General features: G+C 46.2%; 1 protein-coding gene across 3 annotated transcripts in view; it reads right to left on the reverse strand.

Annotated features, from left to right (window-relative positions):
- Window positions 1-19,419, reverse strand: part of LOC125463314 (uncharacterized protein C3orf20-like) — a 180,379-nt gene that overhangs the window by 68,490 nt on the left and 92,470 nt on the right. For all 3 annotated transcript variants that reach the window (XM_048554469.2, XM_048554467.2, XM_048554468.2), the window contains 2 exons: window positions 15,412-15,556; window positions 11,902-12,097 (listed from right to left, as the gene is read on the reverse strand). In XM_048554469.2, the coding sequence (XP_048410426.1) occupies window positions 11,902-12,097; window positions 15,412-15,556 (341 nt within the window). The remainder of the gene's footprint in view (window positions 1-11,901; window positions 12,098-15,411; window positions 15,557-19,419) is intronic.

Consider the following 19,419-nt stretch of genomic DNA (forward strand, 5'->3'; position numbering starts at 1 on the left):
CTTCTGTACAACCACAATATGACATCCCAACTCCTATACTTAATGTTGTGACCAATGAAGGCAAGCGTGCCAAACACCTTCTTCACCACCATGTCTACCTGCGGCTCCACTTTCAAGGAAAAATGCACCTGCACCCCTAGGTCTCTTAGTTTAGCAATAATCCCCAGGGCCCTACCAATTCTGATCGTTTGATGCAGAGCAGATACCTGCTGTGTCGGTGACAGGGATGTGAGTACACCCACTGCAGTTCTCACTCACCCTCACTTGGACAATACCCATCACTACGCCACCTACAGGGTGCCTCATGCACAGCAGAAGGTCACAGTCTGGCCTGGATTTGGAATACCAACCCAAACATCAGCTAGAGACTACCTGTTAGATATCTTGACAGCAAAATTGCTAATAAAACACAGGATGGGTTTGTCACAATCCAATTATAGCCTTCCTGGATATTACTTTTCTTTGCTGAGAGTCACCATTTTCCAGTGACTGGTGTGTCCAACAACCAGCTCTGTTGCACATGAATATGGTACATTGGGCAGATATTTTGTTATCACTACCCACAGTACCCTTTACTCCCGTAAGTGTAGACGTACAGTACCTTGATTTTATAATTAAGTTGGATTCCTATCTCAATGTCATAGAGTCATAGAGGTCTACAGGACAGATAAAGGCCCTTTGGCCCATCATGAACACACCTACCAAAAGCAACTACATAATTATTCTAATCCCATTACCCAATACTTGGCCCTCATCTGCCTTTGGATCACAAATGCATATCTTAATATTTCTTCAATGTTGTTAGGGTTTCTACCTCTACCACCCTAGCAAGCAGCGAGTTCCAGATTCCCACCACCCTCTGGGTGAACAAAGTTTTTCTTCACAACTCCTCTAAAAGTCCCGCCCTTACCTTAAATCTATGCCCGTGGCTCATTGGTCCCTCTATCAAGTGGATATCTAGATTTCTCATCATTTTACACAACTCAGTCGTGTCCCCTCTCAGTCTCCTTTGCTTCAAGGAAAACAAACCCAGTCTGTGCAATCTCTCTTCAGAACTGAAATTTTCCAACCCTCCTATAATTTTGGCTTCTTGTGCATTCTCAGTGACAGGTACTTCAAGCTTGGCAGCTGTGTCTTCAGTTACATATGCTCCCAGGCTCTCAATTTCCTTCACTCTATTTATTCCTCTCGCAAACTCACTTTCCTTTTTAAGACGCTCCTTAAAACCTATCTCTTTCACCAGGTTGTTGGTCATCAGACCCAGCACCTCCTTGTATGTCTTGATGTCATACTTTGTTTTAATGCCGCTGTGATGCACCTTGAGAAGTTTTATCACATTAAGGCTCCATCTATATTTGGAGATACATTAAATGGGCAAGTAAACACCACACCTGAGAGGTCCCCTCTAAGCCACTTGTCGTCTTTGGAAATATATCACCGATCCTTCAGTGTTGTTGGGAAAAACCCTGGAATTCCCTCCCTAAGGAGATTGTGGGCCAGCCGACAGCACAGGGACTGCAGTGGTTCAAGAAGGCAGCTCACCCCCACCTTCTCAAGGGGCAACTAAGGACGAGTGATAAATGCTGGCAGAGTAGTGATGTTCACGAGTGAATAAAACAAAAGATGGAAATCTGTATGGCCACGTCCTCGTTATCCATACGGCCACGTCCTCATTATCCCTACGGCCTTGTCCCCATTATCCATACGGCCATGTCCTCATTATCCATAGGGCCATGTCTTCATTATCCTTACAGACATGTCCTCATTATCCATACGGCCATGACCTCATTATCCATACGGCCATGACCTCATTATCCATACAGCCAGGTCCTCATTATCCATACGGCCATGTCCTCATTATCCACACGGCCACGTCCTCGTTATCCGTACGGCCACATCCTCGTTATCCATACGGCCATGTCCTCATTATCCATATGGCCACGTCCTCATTATCCTTACAGCCATGTCCTCATTATCCATATGGCCACGTCCTCATTATCCCTACGACCTTGTCCTCATTATCCATACAGCCATGTCCTCATTATCCATACGGCCATGTCCTCATTATCCTTACAGCCATGTCCTCATTATCCATACGGCCATGTCCTCATTATCAATACGGCCTTGTCCTCATCATCCATACAGCCATGTCCTCATTATCCATACAGCCAGGTCCTCATTATACAAACGGCCATGACCTCATTATCCACACGGCCACGTCCTCGTTATCCGTACGGCCACATCCTCGTTATCCATACGGCCATGTCCTCATTATCCATATGGCCACGTCCTCATTATCCTTACAGCCATGTCCTCATTATCCATATGGCCACGTCCTCATTATCCCTACGACCTTGTCCTCATTATCCATACAGCCATGTCCTCATTATCCATACGGCCATGTCCTCATTATCCTTACAGCCATGTCCTCATTATCCATACGGCCATGTCCTCATTATCAATACGGCCTTGTCCTCATCATCCATACAGCCATGTCCTCATTATCCATACAGCATTGTCCTCATTATCCATACGGCCATGTCCTCATTATCCACACGGCCACGTCCTCGTTATCCATACGGCCATGTCCTCATTATCCATATGGCCACGTCCTCATTATCCCTACAACCTTGTCCTCATTATCCATACAGCCATGTCCTCATTATCCATACGGCCATGTCCTCATTATCCTTACAGCCATGTCCTCATTATCCATACGGCCATGTCCTCATTATCAATACGGCCTTGTCCTCATCATCCATACAGCCATGTCCTCATTATCCATACGGCCATGTCCTCATTATCAATACGGCCTTGTCCTCATCATCCATACAGCCATGTCCTCATTATCCATACAGCATTGTCCTCATTATCCATACGGCCATGTCCTCATTATCCACACGGCCACGTCCTCGTTATCCCTACGACCTTGTCCACATTATCCATACGGCCATGTCCTCATTATCCATAGGGCCATGTCTTCATTATCCTTACAGCCATGTCCTTACGGCCATGACCTCATTATCCATACAGCCAGGTCCTCATTATACATACGGCCATGTCCTCATTATCCACACGGCCACGTCCTCGTTATCCGTACGGCCACATCCTCATTATCCATACGACCATGTCCTCGTTATCCATATGGCCACGTCCTCATTATCCCTACGACCTTGTCCTCATTATCCATACAGCCATGTCCTCATTATCCATACGACCTTGTCCTCATTATCCATACGGCCATGACCTCATTATCCATACGCCCAGGTCCTCATTACCCACACGGCCATGTCCTCATTATCCACACGGTCCTCATTATCCATACGACCTTGTCCTCATTATCCATACAGCCATGTCCTCATTATCCATACGATTTTGTCCTCATTATCCATATAGCCATGTCCTCATTATCCATATGACCTTGTCCTCATTATCCATATGGCCACGTCCTCATTATCCCTACGACCTTGTCCTCATTATCCATACAGCATTGTCCTCATTATCCATACAGCCATGTCCTCATTATCCATACGGCCATGTCCTCATTATCCATACGGCCTTGTCCTCATTATCCATACAGCCATGTCCTCGTTATCCATACGGCCATGTCCTCATTATCCATACGACCTTGTCCTCATTATCCATACAGCCATGTCCTCATTATCCATATGATTTTGTCCTCATTATCCATATAGCCATGTCCTCATTATCCATATGACCTTGTCCTCATTATCCATATGACCTTGTCCTCATTATCCATACAGCCATGTCCTCATTATCCATATGACCTTGTCCTCATTATCCATACGGCCTTGTCCTCATTATCCATAGGGCCATGTCCTCATTATCCATACAGCATTGTCCTCATTATCCATACAGCCATGTCCTCATTATCCATACGGCCATGTCCTCATTATCCATACGGCCATGTCCTCGTTATCCGTACTGCCTTGTCCTCATTATCCATTTGACCTTGTCCTCATTATCTATACGGTCTGTCCTCATAAACCATATGACCTTGTCCTCATTATCCATACGACCTTGTCCTCATTATCCATACAGCCATGTCCTCATTATCCGTATGACTTTGTCCTCATTATCCACATAGCCATGTCCTCATTATCCATATGACCTTGTCCTCATTATCCACACGGCCATGTCCTCGTTATCCATACGGCCATATCCTCATTGTCCATACGGCCATGTCCTCATTATCCATACGGCCTTGTCCTCATTATCCATACGGCCATGTCCTCATTATCCATATGACCTTGTCCTCATTATCCACACGGCCATGTCCTCGTTATCCATACGGCCATATCCTCATTGTCCATACGGCCATGTCCTCATTATCCATACGGCCTTGTCCTCATTATCCATACGGCCATGTCCTCATTATCCATACGGCCTTGTCCTCATTATCCATACGGCCATGTCCTCGTTATCCATAGGGCCATGTCTTCATTATCCTTACAGCCATGTCCTCATTATCCATACGGCCATGGCCTCATTATCCATACGCCCAGGTCCTCGTTATCCGTACGGCCACATCCTCGTTATCCATACGGCCATGTCCTCATTATCCATATGGCCACGTCCTCATTATCCCTACGACCTTGTCCTCATTATCCATACAGCCATGTCCTCATTATCCATACGACCTTGTCCTCATTATCCAAACGGCCATGTCCTCATTATCCATACGGCCATGTCCTCATTATCCATACGGCCATGTCCTCATTATCAATACGGCCTTGTCCTCATCATCCATACAGCCATGTCCTCATTATCCATACGGCATTGTCCTCATTATCCATACGGCCATGTCCTCATTATCCACACGGCCACGTCCTCGTTATCCCTACGACCTTGTCCTCATTATCCATACGGAAATGTCCTCATTATCCATAGGGCCATGTCTTCATTATCCTTACAGCCAGGTCCTCATTATCCATACGGCCATGTCCTCATTATCCACACGGCCACGTCCTCGTTATCCGTACGGCCACATCCTCATTATCCATATGGCCATGTCCTCGTTATCCATATGGCCACGTCCTCATTATCCCTACGACCTTGTCCTCATTATCCATACAGCCATGTCCTCATTATCCATACGACCTTGTCCTCATTATCCAAACGGCCATGTCCTCATTATACATATGGCCTTGTCCTCATTATCCATAGGGCCATGTCCTCATTATCCATACAGCATTGTCCTCATTATCCATACAGCCATGTCCTCATTATCCATACGGCCATGTCCTCATTATCCATACGACCATGTCCTCATTATCCTTACAGCCATGTCCTCATTATTCATACGGCCATGTCCTCATTATCCATACGGCCTTGTCCTCATCATCCATATGGCCATGTCCTCATTATCCATACGGCCACATCCTCGTTATCCATACGGCCACGTCCTCGTTATCCAAACGGCCACGTCCTCATTATCCCTACAACCTTGTCCTCATTATCCATACAGCCATGTCCTCATTATCCATACGACCTTGTCCTCATTTGTCCTAATTATCCCTATGACCTTGTCCTCATTATCTATACGACCTTGTCCTCATTATCCATACAGCCATGTCCTCATTATTCATACAGCCATGTCCTCATTATCCATACGACTTTGTCCTCATTATCCATGTAGCCATGTCCTCATTATCCATATGACCTTGTCCTCATTATCCATATGACCTTGTCCTCATTATCCATATGGCCATGTCCTCGTTATCCATACAGCCATGTCCTCATTATCCATACGGCCTTGTCCTCGTTATCCGTACAGTCTGTCCTCGTTATCCATACGGCCATGTCCTCATTGTCCATACGGCCATGTCCTCATTATCCATATGGCCTTGTCCTCATTATCCATACGACCTTGTCCTCATTATCCATACAGCCATGTCCTCATTATCCATATGACCTTGTCCTCATTATCCATAAGGCCATGTCCTCATTATCCATACGGCCATGTCCTCATTATCCACACGGCCTTGTCCTCGTTATCCATACGGCCACGTCCTCATTATCCATACGGCCTTGTCCTCATTACCCATACGGCCTTGTCCTCATTGTCCATACGGCCATGTCCTCATTATCCATATGGCCATGTCCTCATTATCCATACTGCCTTGTCCTCATTATCCATATGACCTTGTTAGAACATAGAACATAGAACAGTACAGCACAGAACAGGCCCTTCAGCCCACAATGTTGTGCCGACCATTGATCCTCATGGATGCACCCTCAAATTTCTGTGACCATATGCATGTCCAGCAGTCTCTTAAATGACCCCAATGACCTTGCTTCCACAACTGCTGCTGGCAACGCATTCCATGCGTTGGAATGCGTTGACCTTGTCCTCATTATCCATAAGGCCATGTCCTCATTATCCATACGGCCATGTCCTCATTATCCACACGGCCATGTCCTCATTATCAATACGACCTTGTCTTCATTATCCATACGGCCTTGTCCTCATTATCCATACGGCCTTGTCCTCATTATCCATAAGGCCATGTCCTCATTATCCATACGGCCATGTCCTCATTATCCATACGGCCATGTCCTCATTATCCATACAGCCATGTCCTCATTATCCATACGATTTTGTCCTCATTATCCATATAGCCATGTCCTCATTATCCACACGGCCTTGTCCTCGTTATCCATACGGCCACGTCCTCATTGTCCATACGGCCAGGTCCTCATTATCCATACGGCCATGTCCTCATTATCCATACGGCCTTGTCCTCATTATCCATACGGCCACGTCCTCATTATCCATACGGTCTGTCCTCATTATCCATATGACCTTGTCCTCATTATCCATACGACCTTGTCCTCATTATCCATACAGCCATGTCCTCATTATCCATACGACTGTCCTCATTATCCATATAGCCATGTCCTCATTATCCATAAGGCCATGGCCTCATTATCCATACGGCCATATCCTCATTGTCCATACGGCCATGTCCTCATTATCCATACGGCCATGTCCTCATTATCCATACGGCCTTGTCCTCATTATCCATATGGCCATGTCCTCATTATCCATATGGCCTTGTCCTCATTATCCACACGGCCATGTCCTCATTATCAATACGACCTTGTCTTCATTATCCATACGGCCTTGTCCTCATTATCCATACGGCCTTGTCCTCATTATCCATAAGGCCATGTCCTCATTATCCATACGGCCATGTCCTCATTATCCATACGGCCATGTCCTCATTATCCATAAGGCCATGTCCTCATTATCCATACGGCCATGTCCTCATTATCCATACGGCCTTGTCCTCATTATCCATATGGCCTTGTCCTCATTATCCATACAGCCATGTCCTCATTATCCATACGGCCATGTCCTCATTATCCATATGGCCATGTCCTCATTATCCATAAGGCCATGTCCTCATTATCCATATGGCCATGTCCTCATTATCCATACGGCCTTGTCCTCATTATCCATAAGGCCATGTCCTCATTATCCATATGGCCATGTCCTCATTATCCATACGGCCTTGTCCTCATTATCCGCACGGCCACGTCCTCACTATCAATACGACCTTGTCTTCATTATCCATACGGCCTTGTCCTCATTATCCTTACAGCGTTGTCCTTATTATCCATACGGCCATGTCCTCATTATCCATATGGCCTTGTCCTCGTTATCCGTACAGTCTGTCCTCGTTATCCATACGGCCACATCCTCATTGTCCATACGGCCTTGTCCTCATTATCCATATGGCCATGTCCTCATTATCCATATGACCTTGTTCTCATTATCCATACGACCTTGTCCTCATTATCCATACAGCCTTGTCCTCATTATCCATACGATTTTGTCCTCATTATCCATATAGCCATGTCCTCATTATCCATATGACCTTGTCCTCATTATCCATATGACCTTGTCCTCATTATCCATATGGCCATGTCCTCATTATCCCCACGGCCTTGTCCTCGTTATCCATACGGCCACGTCCTCATTATCCATACGGCCTTGTCCTCATTATCCATATGACCTTGTCCTCATTATCCATACGGCCATGTCCTCATTATCCATACGGCCTTGTCCTCATTATCCATATGACCTTGTCCTCATTATCCATACAGCCATGTCCTCATTATCCATACGACTTTGTCCTCATTATCCATATAGCCATGTCCTCATTATCCATATGACCTTGTCCTCATCATCCATAAGGCCATGTCCTCGTTATCCATACGGCCATATCCTCATTGTCCATACGGCCATATCCTCATTGTCCATACGGCCATGTCCTCATTATCCATACGGCCTTGTCCTCATTATCCGTACGGCCATGTCGTCATTATCCATACGGCCTTGTCCTCATTAATCATACGGCCTTGTCCTCATTATCCACACGGCCATGTCCTCATTATCCATATGGCCACGTCCTCATTATCCATATGGCCACGTCCTCATTATCCATATGACCTTGTCCTCATTATCCATATGACCTTGTCCTCATTATCCATATGGCCATGTCCTCATTATCCCCACGGCCTTGTCCTCGTTATCCATACGGCCACGTCCTCATTATCCATACGGCCTTGTCCTCATTATCCATATGACCTTGTCCTCATTATCCATACGGCCATGTCCTCATTATCCATACGGCCTTGTCCTCATTATCCATATGACCTTGTCCTCATTATCCATACAGCCATGTCCTCATTATCCATACGACTTTGTCCTCATTATCCATATAGCCATGTCCTCATTATCCATATGACCTTGTCCTCATCATCCATAAGGCCATGTCCTCGTTATCCATACGGCCATATCCTCATTGTCCATACGGCCATATCCTCATTGTCCATACGGCCATGTCCTCATTATCCATACGGCCTTGTCCTCATTATCCGTACGGCCATGTCGTCATTATCCATACGGCCTTGTCCTCATTAATCATACGGCCTTGTCCTCATTATCCACACGGCCATGTCCTCATTATCCATATGGCCACGTCCTCATTATCCACATGGCCTTGTCCTCATTATCCATACGGCCATGTCCTCATTATCCATACGGCCTTGTCCTCATTATCCACACGGCCACGTCCTCGTTATCCGTATGGCCACGTCCTCATTATCCACATGGCCTTGTCCTCATTATCCATACGGCCATGTCCTCATTATCCATACGGCCTTGTCCTCATTATCCACACGGCCACGTCCTCGTTATCCACACGGCCATGTCCTCGTTATCTACACTTGGCTAACAGCCAAGACCAATCAAAGCGTGCGCTCAGTACCGATTCTGTTTTGACAAGTTAAGTTGAATTGTTGATTTTGCTTGATTGACATTTTGAAGTGAATCCAATAAATTGGTCTTTTTATGAACTCTTTTGTCAATGTCTCGATGTTTATTTGGGCAAGGTGAAGTGTTGTGAAGTTTTCGGAGTGGTTTCCGAAGTCACCACATGCTCCTCCTCCACAAGTAGCCAAGAGTGGACCTTACTGGGAAAGAGGGGCAGGCAGCCAGGAATGACATGCATCTCCACACACTAGTGCCAGGATCTGGTGGTGGCTCCTTTAGCTAGGCCCAGCAATAGGCCCACAAGGAGGCCCTCCAATCTGCCTGCAGCCTAGTCCTCTTCACTTCTACTTAAAATAATAAAAATGACAAAAATAGCACACCAAAGGCATGGTAATATGAGGCAAACCCACTCCTAAAAAAGAAGGAAGTAAGAGTTGGGTGTGAACTAAGTCAAAATCTCATGGGAGGAGGAAATGATGCAATCCAGCCCCTGTGGTGCTGATTGATCCCAGAATACTTTAAGGGTTTCAGTGTAGTACTCAGTTCTTAAATACAAAGTCCATGACAGAAGACTGCCTACGCACAATCATCTCTGGAAATGGTCTAGTTCACCTCCAATGACCTGCATTTCTAACACTTGGAGGGAACAGAAGACCTGTGAGAGGGGAGAGAACAGAATAGAATGGAATGGTAACTGATTGTCACTTGTATTTTTACAAAAAATACAGTGAAAAGTGTTTAAGCCATCATTATCTGTACCTATATTCATAACAGAAATCATATTTTAGAAAATTAAGACCAAGTCCATCTTTGTTCAATCCATGGCTCCTGGGTTCCCAAATTCAGGGGACAAACAGGAACCAGGGCAGCTACTGCTGCCACAAAAAAGACAACGCCAACATTTTACCTTTCACTTGGGGTCCTGGCACCTATTTGGGAAGGTATCCATTAGATATCCCCCATTGTAGTGCATTGCATTTAAAGTACAGTTTTGACTCCCCTCACATGAAGATGGATGAAATTGTATTGGAGACATTGTAGGGAGTGTTCACTTGATTAATTCCCTGGTTGGAGCGTTTGTCTTAAGAGGAGAGTTTGGGCAGTTTAGGCCAATAGCAGAGTTTAGAAGGATGAGAGGAGATCTAATTGAGATATATAAGATGCCAGAGGTGATTGACAGAGTAGGTGTAGAGTAGATGTTTGTCCTTGTGGGGCAATCTAGAATGAGGGCCAAAAACAAAGTTGCTGGAAAAGCTCAGCAAGTCTGGCAGCATCTGTGGAGGAGAAAACAGAGTTAACGCTAACTGAGGAGGGGTCACCGGACCCAAAACGTTAACTCCTCCACACATGCTGCCTGACCTGCTGAGCTTTTCCAGCAACTTTGTTTTTGTTCCTGATTTACAGCATCCGCAGTTCTTTTGGTTTTTAATCTAGAGTGAGGGTTAGCCTAAGGCTTAGCAGATTTAAAACAGAAACAAGGAGGAATTACTTCTCTCCTTGGGCTGTGAATCTGTGGAATAGCTCAGAGTGCAGTGGACACTGAGTACATTTGAGGAGGAGGTAAACAGATTTTTAATTAGCAATGAGTTAAAGCATAACAGAGAGAGGACAGTGAGCTGGAGTTGAGTCTGAAAGGAGATCAGCCATGATCGTATTAGATGGCATAGCAGGCTCGAGAGGCTGAATGGCCTGCTCCTCCTTCTTAGGTTCTTACGCTCTTATTCTGTCTACTGCTTTCAAGATAAGACCAGGTGACAGTAACAAGTAAGAAAGGGGATAGGCTGTTTGTCCCTTTGAGCCTGTTCCACCATTCAATAGGATGATGGATGATCCAACATTCCTCACACCCACTTTCCTGCCCTTTCTCTGTATCCCTTGATTCCCTGACTGATCAAGAATCTATCTCACAGCCTTAAATATACACAAGGACCCAAGCAACAGCTCTCTCTGTGACAAGGAGTTCCAAAGACTCACAACCCTTTGAGAGAAGAAATTCCTCCTCATCTCAGTCTTAAATGGATGTATCTTTATTCTGAGACTAGGCCCTCTGGTCCTAAACTCTCCCACGAGAAATATCCTTTCAGTATTTGCCCCATCAAGCCCCTTAAGAATCCAATATGTTTCAATGATATTGCCTCTCATTCTTCTAAACTCCAGTGAGGAGAGTCACAACCTGTTTAATCTTTGCTCATAAGACAAGCCCTTCAAACCAAGAATCATCCTCGTGTCTTTCTCCGAACTGCCTCCAATGAAATGATATCTTTTCTCAAATAAGGGGATGGAAACTGCTCACGGTGTCCCAGATGTGGTCTCACCAGCACCTTGTACAGTTCCAGTAAGACTTTCCTACTCTTATACTCCAACCCCCTCGAAATAAGGGCCAACACTCCGTTAGCCTTCCTGATTACTGACTGTAGCTGTGTGGTAGCTTTCTGTCTCTCATGTACAAGTGCCCCCAAGTCCCTTTCTGTTGCAGCATTCTGCAGTTTTTCTCCATTTAAATAATACCCTGTTCTTTGTTCTCCCTTCGAAAGTGAACAACTTCCAACTTTCCCACATCACACTCCAAGATTGGGAGCAGCTTCCCACTCGCTAACCTGGAAAAGGAGCAGCTCCGGGGTAGACATGCATTCTGTTCCTGGCCTGGAGCAGACAGAAAGCGAACATAGTCTGCCTGCGGTGAAAAACTTTTGACTGGAGGCATGTAGGATTTGGAAGGTTCTTTCTTCGATTGAACTTTGAAGATGTGCCTGTCGCTCTCAGTACGTCTGACAAATGGGAGTTTGCTGAGACCTGTGCAAACAAATAACCAGGTCAGGATTGTGTTGGGGGGAGTGTTAGCAGAATGCCAGCCAGTATCTCAAAACACATCTTTTAATCAAATTATCAATTCTTGCCAGTGTTTGTTGAGTCAATTCCGTTTCCACAAAACAAGAAATTAGGTTCTTTTCTTTTAAAATCCTCCTTTCACACACCATTTCAGTCTGTTGGTAATTGAAGGGTTGAGAGAATGGATGGGTTGGGTTCTATGTGAAGGTGGTGGGGGAGCACTGATGCTGAGCTCCTGGGATTGGGTCACCAGTGACTGTGTGTCACTGAAGCACAAACGGGAGGAATTGTCAGTGACAAGCATTCTCAGGGCTGTGGGTCTCATCAATGTAACCAAACACCCTCTCTCCATACAAACCCAGAGACTGCTGGAGACACCTGGAGGTCTGGCGGGATCTGTGGGGAGAAGGCAGTGTTAATGTTTTGTGTGTGTGTGTGTGTGTGTGTGTGTGTGTGTGTGTGTGTGTGTGTGTGTGTGTGTGTGTGTGTGTATGTGTGTGTGTGTATGTGTGTGTGTGTGTGTGTGTGTGTGTGAGTGTGTATGTGTGTGTGTGTGTGTGTGTGTGTGTATGTGTGTGTGTGTGTGTGAGTGTGTATGTGTATGTGTGTATGTGTGTGTGTGTGTGTGTGTGTGTGTGTGTGTGTGTATGTGTGTGTGTGTGTATGTGTGTGTGTATGTGTGTGTGTGTGTGTGTGTGTGTGTGTGTGTGTGTATACGCGTGTGTGTGTGTGTGTGTGTGTGTGTGTGTGTGTGTATGTGTGTGTGTGTGTGTGTGTGTGTGTGTGTGTGTGTGTGTGTGTGTGTGTGTGTATGTGTGTGTGTGTCCGGTAGAGTACAAAACAGTTTGAGCAGACAAAGGAATGGGTAATGGTCCTTCTGGGAGAGTGGATAGCTGTTAATGGGTAAATAGTAGCTGACAATGGATGGTGCATGGTAGCAGCACATGTGATGACAGTGCCTGATATGTGGGGATTGAGGTAAGGACATGGGAGAAGGTCCTCAGGCCTTAAAATTGTTGAACTGGATATTGGGTCGAGAAAATTGCAGGTTTCCCAAGCATAAAACAAAGTGTTGGTCTTCCTGCTTCTGCTCCAGCAAGCCTGAGACAGCATTGTTGGCAAGGGAACACAGTGGGGTGTTGAAGTCACAAGCAACAGGAAGCTCAGGGTCTTTTTAGCAAACAGAACATAGGTGTTCCACAAAATGGTCACCCAGTCTGTGTTTCATCTCCTAATTGTAGAGGAAACCACATTTTGAGCAGCGAATATAGTAGGCTAGATTCTGTGAAGTGCTGTGTTGACATGTTAATGATATCTATTGATGTTATGTTGCCTTTATATTTATCTAAGGGATAGGGAGAGAGTGCAGAAGGAGAGCCATAATTCAGCATGGTCAGAGAATTCACCTTTTTGCAAATTGGCTGTTTCCCATAATTACATTTTCTATCCTCAATGGGCACTAGTGAGCCAGATGGATTTTTAACGGATGCATTAGACTAGTTTTTAATTCCACATTTTATTAAAATCAAAATCCCTCCACCAGCCATGGATGATTTCTCACCCACATCCCCAGAACATTGAAACTCTGGAATATAATTCCAGTGACATTCCCATGTATGGTCACTCCGACCCTCAGCTTATGAATCAGTACTTCTCCATGTTGAACAACATTTGGTGGAAGTACAGAATGTACTCTGGGTGGGGGATGTCAATGTCGCTCGGTAGCAGCACTTTTAATCAAGCTGGTCAGGTCCTAAAGGACAAAGCTGCTAGACTGAGTCTGCAGCAGGTGATGAGGGAATTATCAAGAGGGGAAAACAGATTTGACCTCATCCTTGCTAATCTGCCGGCTGCAGATACATCTGTCCATGATAGTATTGGTAAGAGTTGTCGTCACACAGTCCTTATTGAGTCAAAGTCCCGCCTTCACATTGACAGAAACCTTCAGCGTGTTGTGTGGCACTATCACTGTGACTGAACTCACACACTTCAAACAAATCTATCATTACACAACTGGATATTTAGGAAGTGCTGTGGGCAGCAACAGAATTGTACCCCAGCAGTGGCTCGGCATATCCCCAACTCAACCATTACTACCAAACCAGGAATCAGCCCAGGCTCAATGGAGAGTGCAGGAGGGCATGCCAGGTGCAGCACCAGGCATACCTGAAGATGAGGTGGCAACCTGGTGAAGCCACCAAACAGAACTTGCTCACCAAACAGCATAAGTAGCAAGCGATAGACAGAGCCAAGCAATCTCACAACCAACGAATCAGAGCTAAGCTCCGCAGTCTGCCACATCCAGTTGTGAATGGTGGCGGACAATTAAATAACTCAATGGGGGAGGCGGGTTCGCAAATATCCCCATCCTCAATGGTGGAAGAGCCCAGCACATCAGGGCAAAAGATAAGACTGAAGCTTTCGCAGCAAGCTTCGGCCAGAAGTGCTGAGTGGATGATCCATCTTGACCTCATCCAGTGGTGCCCAGAATTACAGATACCAATATTCGGCCAATTCAATTCACTCCACGTGATGCCAAGAAATGATTGGAGGCAGTGGATACTGAAAAGGCTACGGGCCCTGACAATATTCCAGCAAAAGTACTGAAGACTTATCCTCCAGAACTTTCTGTTCCCCTCGCCATGCTGTTCCAGTACAGTTACAACATTGATAGCTACCAGACAATGTGGAAAATTGCCCAAGTATGTTCTGTACGCAAAAAGCAGGACAAATCCAACCCGGCCAAATACTGCCCCATCAGTCTCCTCTCGATCATCAGGAAAGTGATGGAAGGTGTCAGTAACAGTGCTATCAAGCAGCACCCGCTCAGCAATAACCTGTTCAGTGACGCCCAGTTTGGGTTCTACCAGGGCCACTCAGCTCCTAACCCCATTACAGCCTTGGTTCAAACATGGACAAAAGAGCTGAATTCCAGAGGTGACGTGAGAGTGACAGCCCTTGGTATCAATGCTGCATTCAGCTAAGTAAGGGAATCAAGGATGATAGGCAAAAGGCAGGAAAATGGAGTCGAGAATTATCAGATCAGCCATGACCTTATTGGTTTAGCAGACGTGATGGGCAGAATGGCCTACTTCTATTTCATATGAACCTATAATCCTCATTTTTATTCCAGCTGTAATAGGGATTAGTGAAACAGAATGTCACCCATTGCACCTTACAAAGTCAAGGTCCCAGCCACTAGCTCTCATAAAAGTAACTGGTAGCAATTCAGGAACATTAAAGCTTAAACAATTCTGCCCAGGGCTTTTGTGACTCACCAGTTTCAGCTCTGTAATACTCCATCCAATCATTGATAATGTTCTTGATCTTTCTATGCAGCTGCCTCAGGTAGTAGATTGTGATTTCTGGAACAGCACGAGGAGCACCGATTGTTCTCTGCACACTGGACCGGTTCCTCAGAAACTATTCAGGCAGAAGGTAGGAACAGCTTTTAATTGTTCAAACACTTTCCTCTCTCCTTCATATACCCCTCACCTTCCTCCTCTCCCCCCTCACCTTCTCCCTCGCCCCTTCATCTTCCCTCCCTCCCCCCTTGCATTTGCCCCTCCCCTTCACCTTCCCCTCTCCCCCTCACCCATCACCTTCACCCCCCTCCCCCTCGCATTCGCCCCTCCCCATCACCTGCCCCCCCCACCCCGCTCACCTTCCCCCCGCTTCCTTCCTCCTTCTCCTCCCTCTCCTTCTTTCTCTCTTTTATCCCTCTTGCCCCTCTCTACATCTCCATCCAAATATCTGTCCCCATACCCCTCCACACTTTGCCCCCTTCCTTTTCTCCCTCTATGTTTCTTCCCCCTTCCCTTCCTATTCCCCTTTCCTCCTTCTACCCCTGCCCTCCCCTCTGCCTCCCACCTTTACCCCTCCTTCTCCCTCACTATTCCCCCTCTCCTCTCACCTCAACCCCCTCACCCTCTCCCCCTTCCCTAGCCCCATCACCTGAACCTCCCTATACCCTCTCCTTCCCAACCTCCAGTCCTTACTCCATCCCTCTAAATCTTAAACTCCCTCTCCCCTTTTGTCCCTCTACCCCTCCCCTGACTGAGTCCCATGTGATAACACTGCACAAGGCATGAGAAACAGTGTGAGAGAGAAGAGTGTGTGTGTGTAGGAAAAAGTGTGAGAGAGATTGTGTGTGTGTGTGTGTGTGTGAGAGAGAAAGTGTGAGAGAGAGAGAAAGTGAGTGAGAGACTGTGAAAAAGAGAGACACAGTGAGGGAGAAAGAGAGAGATAATGCGTGAGAGAGTGCGTGTGATAGAGTTAACAGAGAGGAGAGAGAGAGTGCAAGAAAGAGAATGAGAGAGTGTTAGAAAAAGAGACCGCGCTTAAGAAAATGTGTGAGATAGAATATGTATCAGAGTGCAAGAAAGAGAGAGTGCAACGAAATAGAGACAGTGTGGGAGAGAGAGACTGTGCAAGAAAAAGAGGGAGGGAGTGGGTGAGGAAGCTGAGGGTTGGAGTGTGTGTTTGGGTGTTAGCGAGTTTGTGTGAGACAATGTAATGTAACGAGTATGTGAGTGAGTGAGTGTGAGTATTTAGGGAAGGGATTGTGAGAGTGAGAGGGAGGTCGAACAATGCACAATGTTGATAGCTCCTGATCTATTGCTGATACAATGAGGTCTTGCTTTCAAATGTTTGAAAGAGAATCATCATACTATTCACTGGGAGAAGAATTATGAATCACACATAAAAAACTGTTATAAGGTCCTTGGGGCGGACAACATCAAGAGGTTGAATGGCCTCCTTCAGTTCCTGCCACCTGCAATATTTTGGTTCCAAGTCAGACGAGAGCCTGAGAATGACATCCTCAATGGAAATAATGAACTAATCCATTCACAATAAGACTGATGTTAAAATACTGTCTTTGAAGATAGGGCAGAACAGGAAGGGGTGTTAGTGCAATGAGATAGGGGATGAGTTAGTGAGGAAGGGAGCCCAGTGAGAAATGGGGGAATGCCCAGTGAGAAGCAAGACCGATGGCCACCCTCCTGTCACAATCGTGGAGGGAAGGTACGTGCTTCCCGCTCAGTGGGAGATGTCACACACGCTGATCTCCCCATTCTCTCTCTTCCTGCTCCAGTCGGTCATTACTTACTGATCCTGTTCTGGTGAACCTTTTGAAAGAATCTTTACTCTTATGCTTCGATCCTCTCACTCTCATAAGTAACCTGGCAGCTGCTGATGAAAATGTCGTATCTGTCTGTAGCTCTCCCTATAATATTGTATAATAAATATGGAATTCATTGGGTCTAAGATATTGAAAGACACTTCTTACGTATATCTAAGTGCGGATCTAGTCTCATTGTTTATCATACGTTAGCACTTGGGCATTGGTCAAAAATGCTAAAGTAATGCCTAGCAGTAAAAGGACTGTTGTTTTAGGAGGTCGCAGAACGGTTGACCCTGTCATACACTGTGATATCAACTAGGATGTAATGAATGCTAATGGCAAACAATTGAACTACTTCCAGCTAAATGAGACCATAAGCCAAGAATTGCTCTCCTGGTCTGTTTCCCGGTCTCCTGGTGACCTCTGACAATTAGGAGTGAGCCAACGCTCACTGGATGTTCCATTGGCTGATTGGAAATCAGATGAAAATAACTGCATTTCTGATTAGTAAATAGGAAATGAGTAATAATAACCGTTGTTGATCATGGGATCTCAATATTCATACTTATGTGGCAATTGCAAGTGAGCATGCAATTCTTGGTGAGACAAAAAGGCGAGACTGTGTTTTATTTCCTTGATAAGTGGATGGTGGAGACACCTATTGAAGTAAACGTGTGCATGAGTGATGCATTACCCTCAGGAAGTCTAGGTTGCTGGGGCAACATGTACATCACTTACATATCATACTCCAGAGCTACTGACAGTGATGGTGGGGTCTCTCTAGCACTTACTGCCCACCAATGAACTGAGATTTGGAAGGTCACCCTCAGTCTGTACGTCTGCGTTATGAAAATGCCATCCTTAGCTATTCGTTCCCCACTCAGAGGCAGCGATGCTACTCACTGCTTTTATACTGCTGAATAGAGAGACACAAGGGCTCTCTGATCCAGGGGTCATGTTCCTATCTCTAAGCCAAGAGATCTGGGTTCAGGTCCCGCCTGCTCCCAAGGTGTGTATTAACCGGTTGATGAGAAACAATGCTGGAAAGAGACACATGATGCTGAGGCGTTTCATTGTGACTCATCAGGCAAGAATGTCAAACTTCAACCAAACAACTTATCCTGCAGGAGAAAAGGGTGCTAGTGATAATGGGAACTGCAGATGCTGGAGAATCCAAGATAATAAAATGTGGGGCTGGATGAACACAGCAGGCCCAGCAGCATCTCAGGAGCACTAAAGCTGACATTTTGGGCCTAGACCCCTCATCAGAGAGGAGGATGGGGTGAGGGTTCTGGAATAAATAGGGAGAGAGGGGGAGGTGGACCGAAGATGAAGAGAAAAGAAGATAGGTGGAGAGGAGAGTATAGGTGGGGAGGTAGGGAGGGGATAGGTCAGTCCAGGGAAGATGGACAGGTCAAGGAAGTGGGATGAGGTTAGTAGGTAGGAAATGGAGGTGCGGCTTGGGGTGGGAGGAAGGGATGGGTGAAAGGAAGAACAAGTTAGGGAGGCAGAGACAGGTTGGACTGGTTTTGGGATGCAGTGGGTGGAGGGGAAGAGCTGGGCTGGTTTTGGGATGCGGTGGGGGAAGGGGAGATTTTGAAGCTGGTGAAGTCCACATTGATACCACTGGGCTGCAGGGTTCCCAAGCAGAATATGAGTTGCTGTGCCTGCAACCTTCGGGTGGCATCATTGTGGCAGTGCAGGAGGCCCATGATGGACATGTCATCTAAAGAATGGGAGGGAGAGTGGGAATGGTTTGCGACTGGGAGGTGCAGTTGCTACACTTGCCCCCACACCTCCTCCCTCACCCCTATCCCAGGCCCCAAGATGACTTTCCATATTAAGCAGAGGTTCACCTGCACATCTGCCAATGTGGTATACTGCATCCATTGTACCCGGTGTGGCTTCCTCTACATTGGGGAAACCAAGCGGAGGCTTGGGGACCGCTTTGCAGAACACCTCCGCTCGGTTCGCAATAAACAACTGCACCTCCCAGTCGCAAACCATTTCCACTCCCCCTCCCATTCTTTAGATGACATGTCCATCATGGACCTCCTGCAGTGCCACAATGATGCCACCCGAAGGTTGCAGGAACAGCAACTCATATTCCGCTTGGGAACCCTGCAGCCCAATGGTATCAATGTGGACTTCACCAGCTTCA

This window comes from Stegostoma tigrinum, chromosome 25 (genome assembly GCF_030684315.1).
Source record: "Stegostoma tigrinum isolate sSteTig4 chromosome 25, sSteTig4.hap1, whole genome shotgun sequence".
Lineage (NCBI taxonomy): Eukaryota > Metazoa > Chordata > Chondrichthyes > Orectolobiformes > Stegostomatidae > Stegostoma > Stegostoma tigrinum.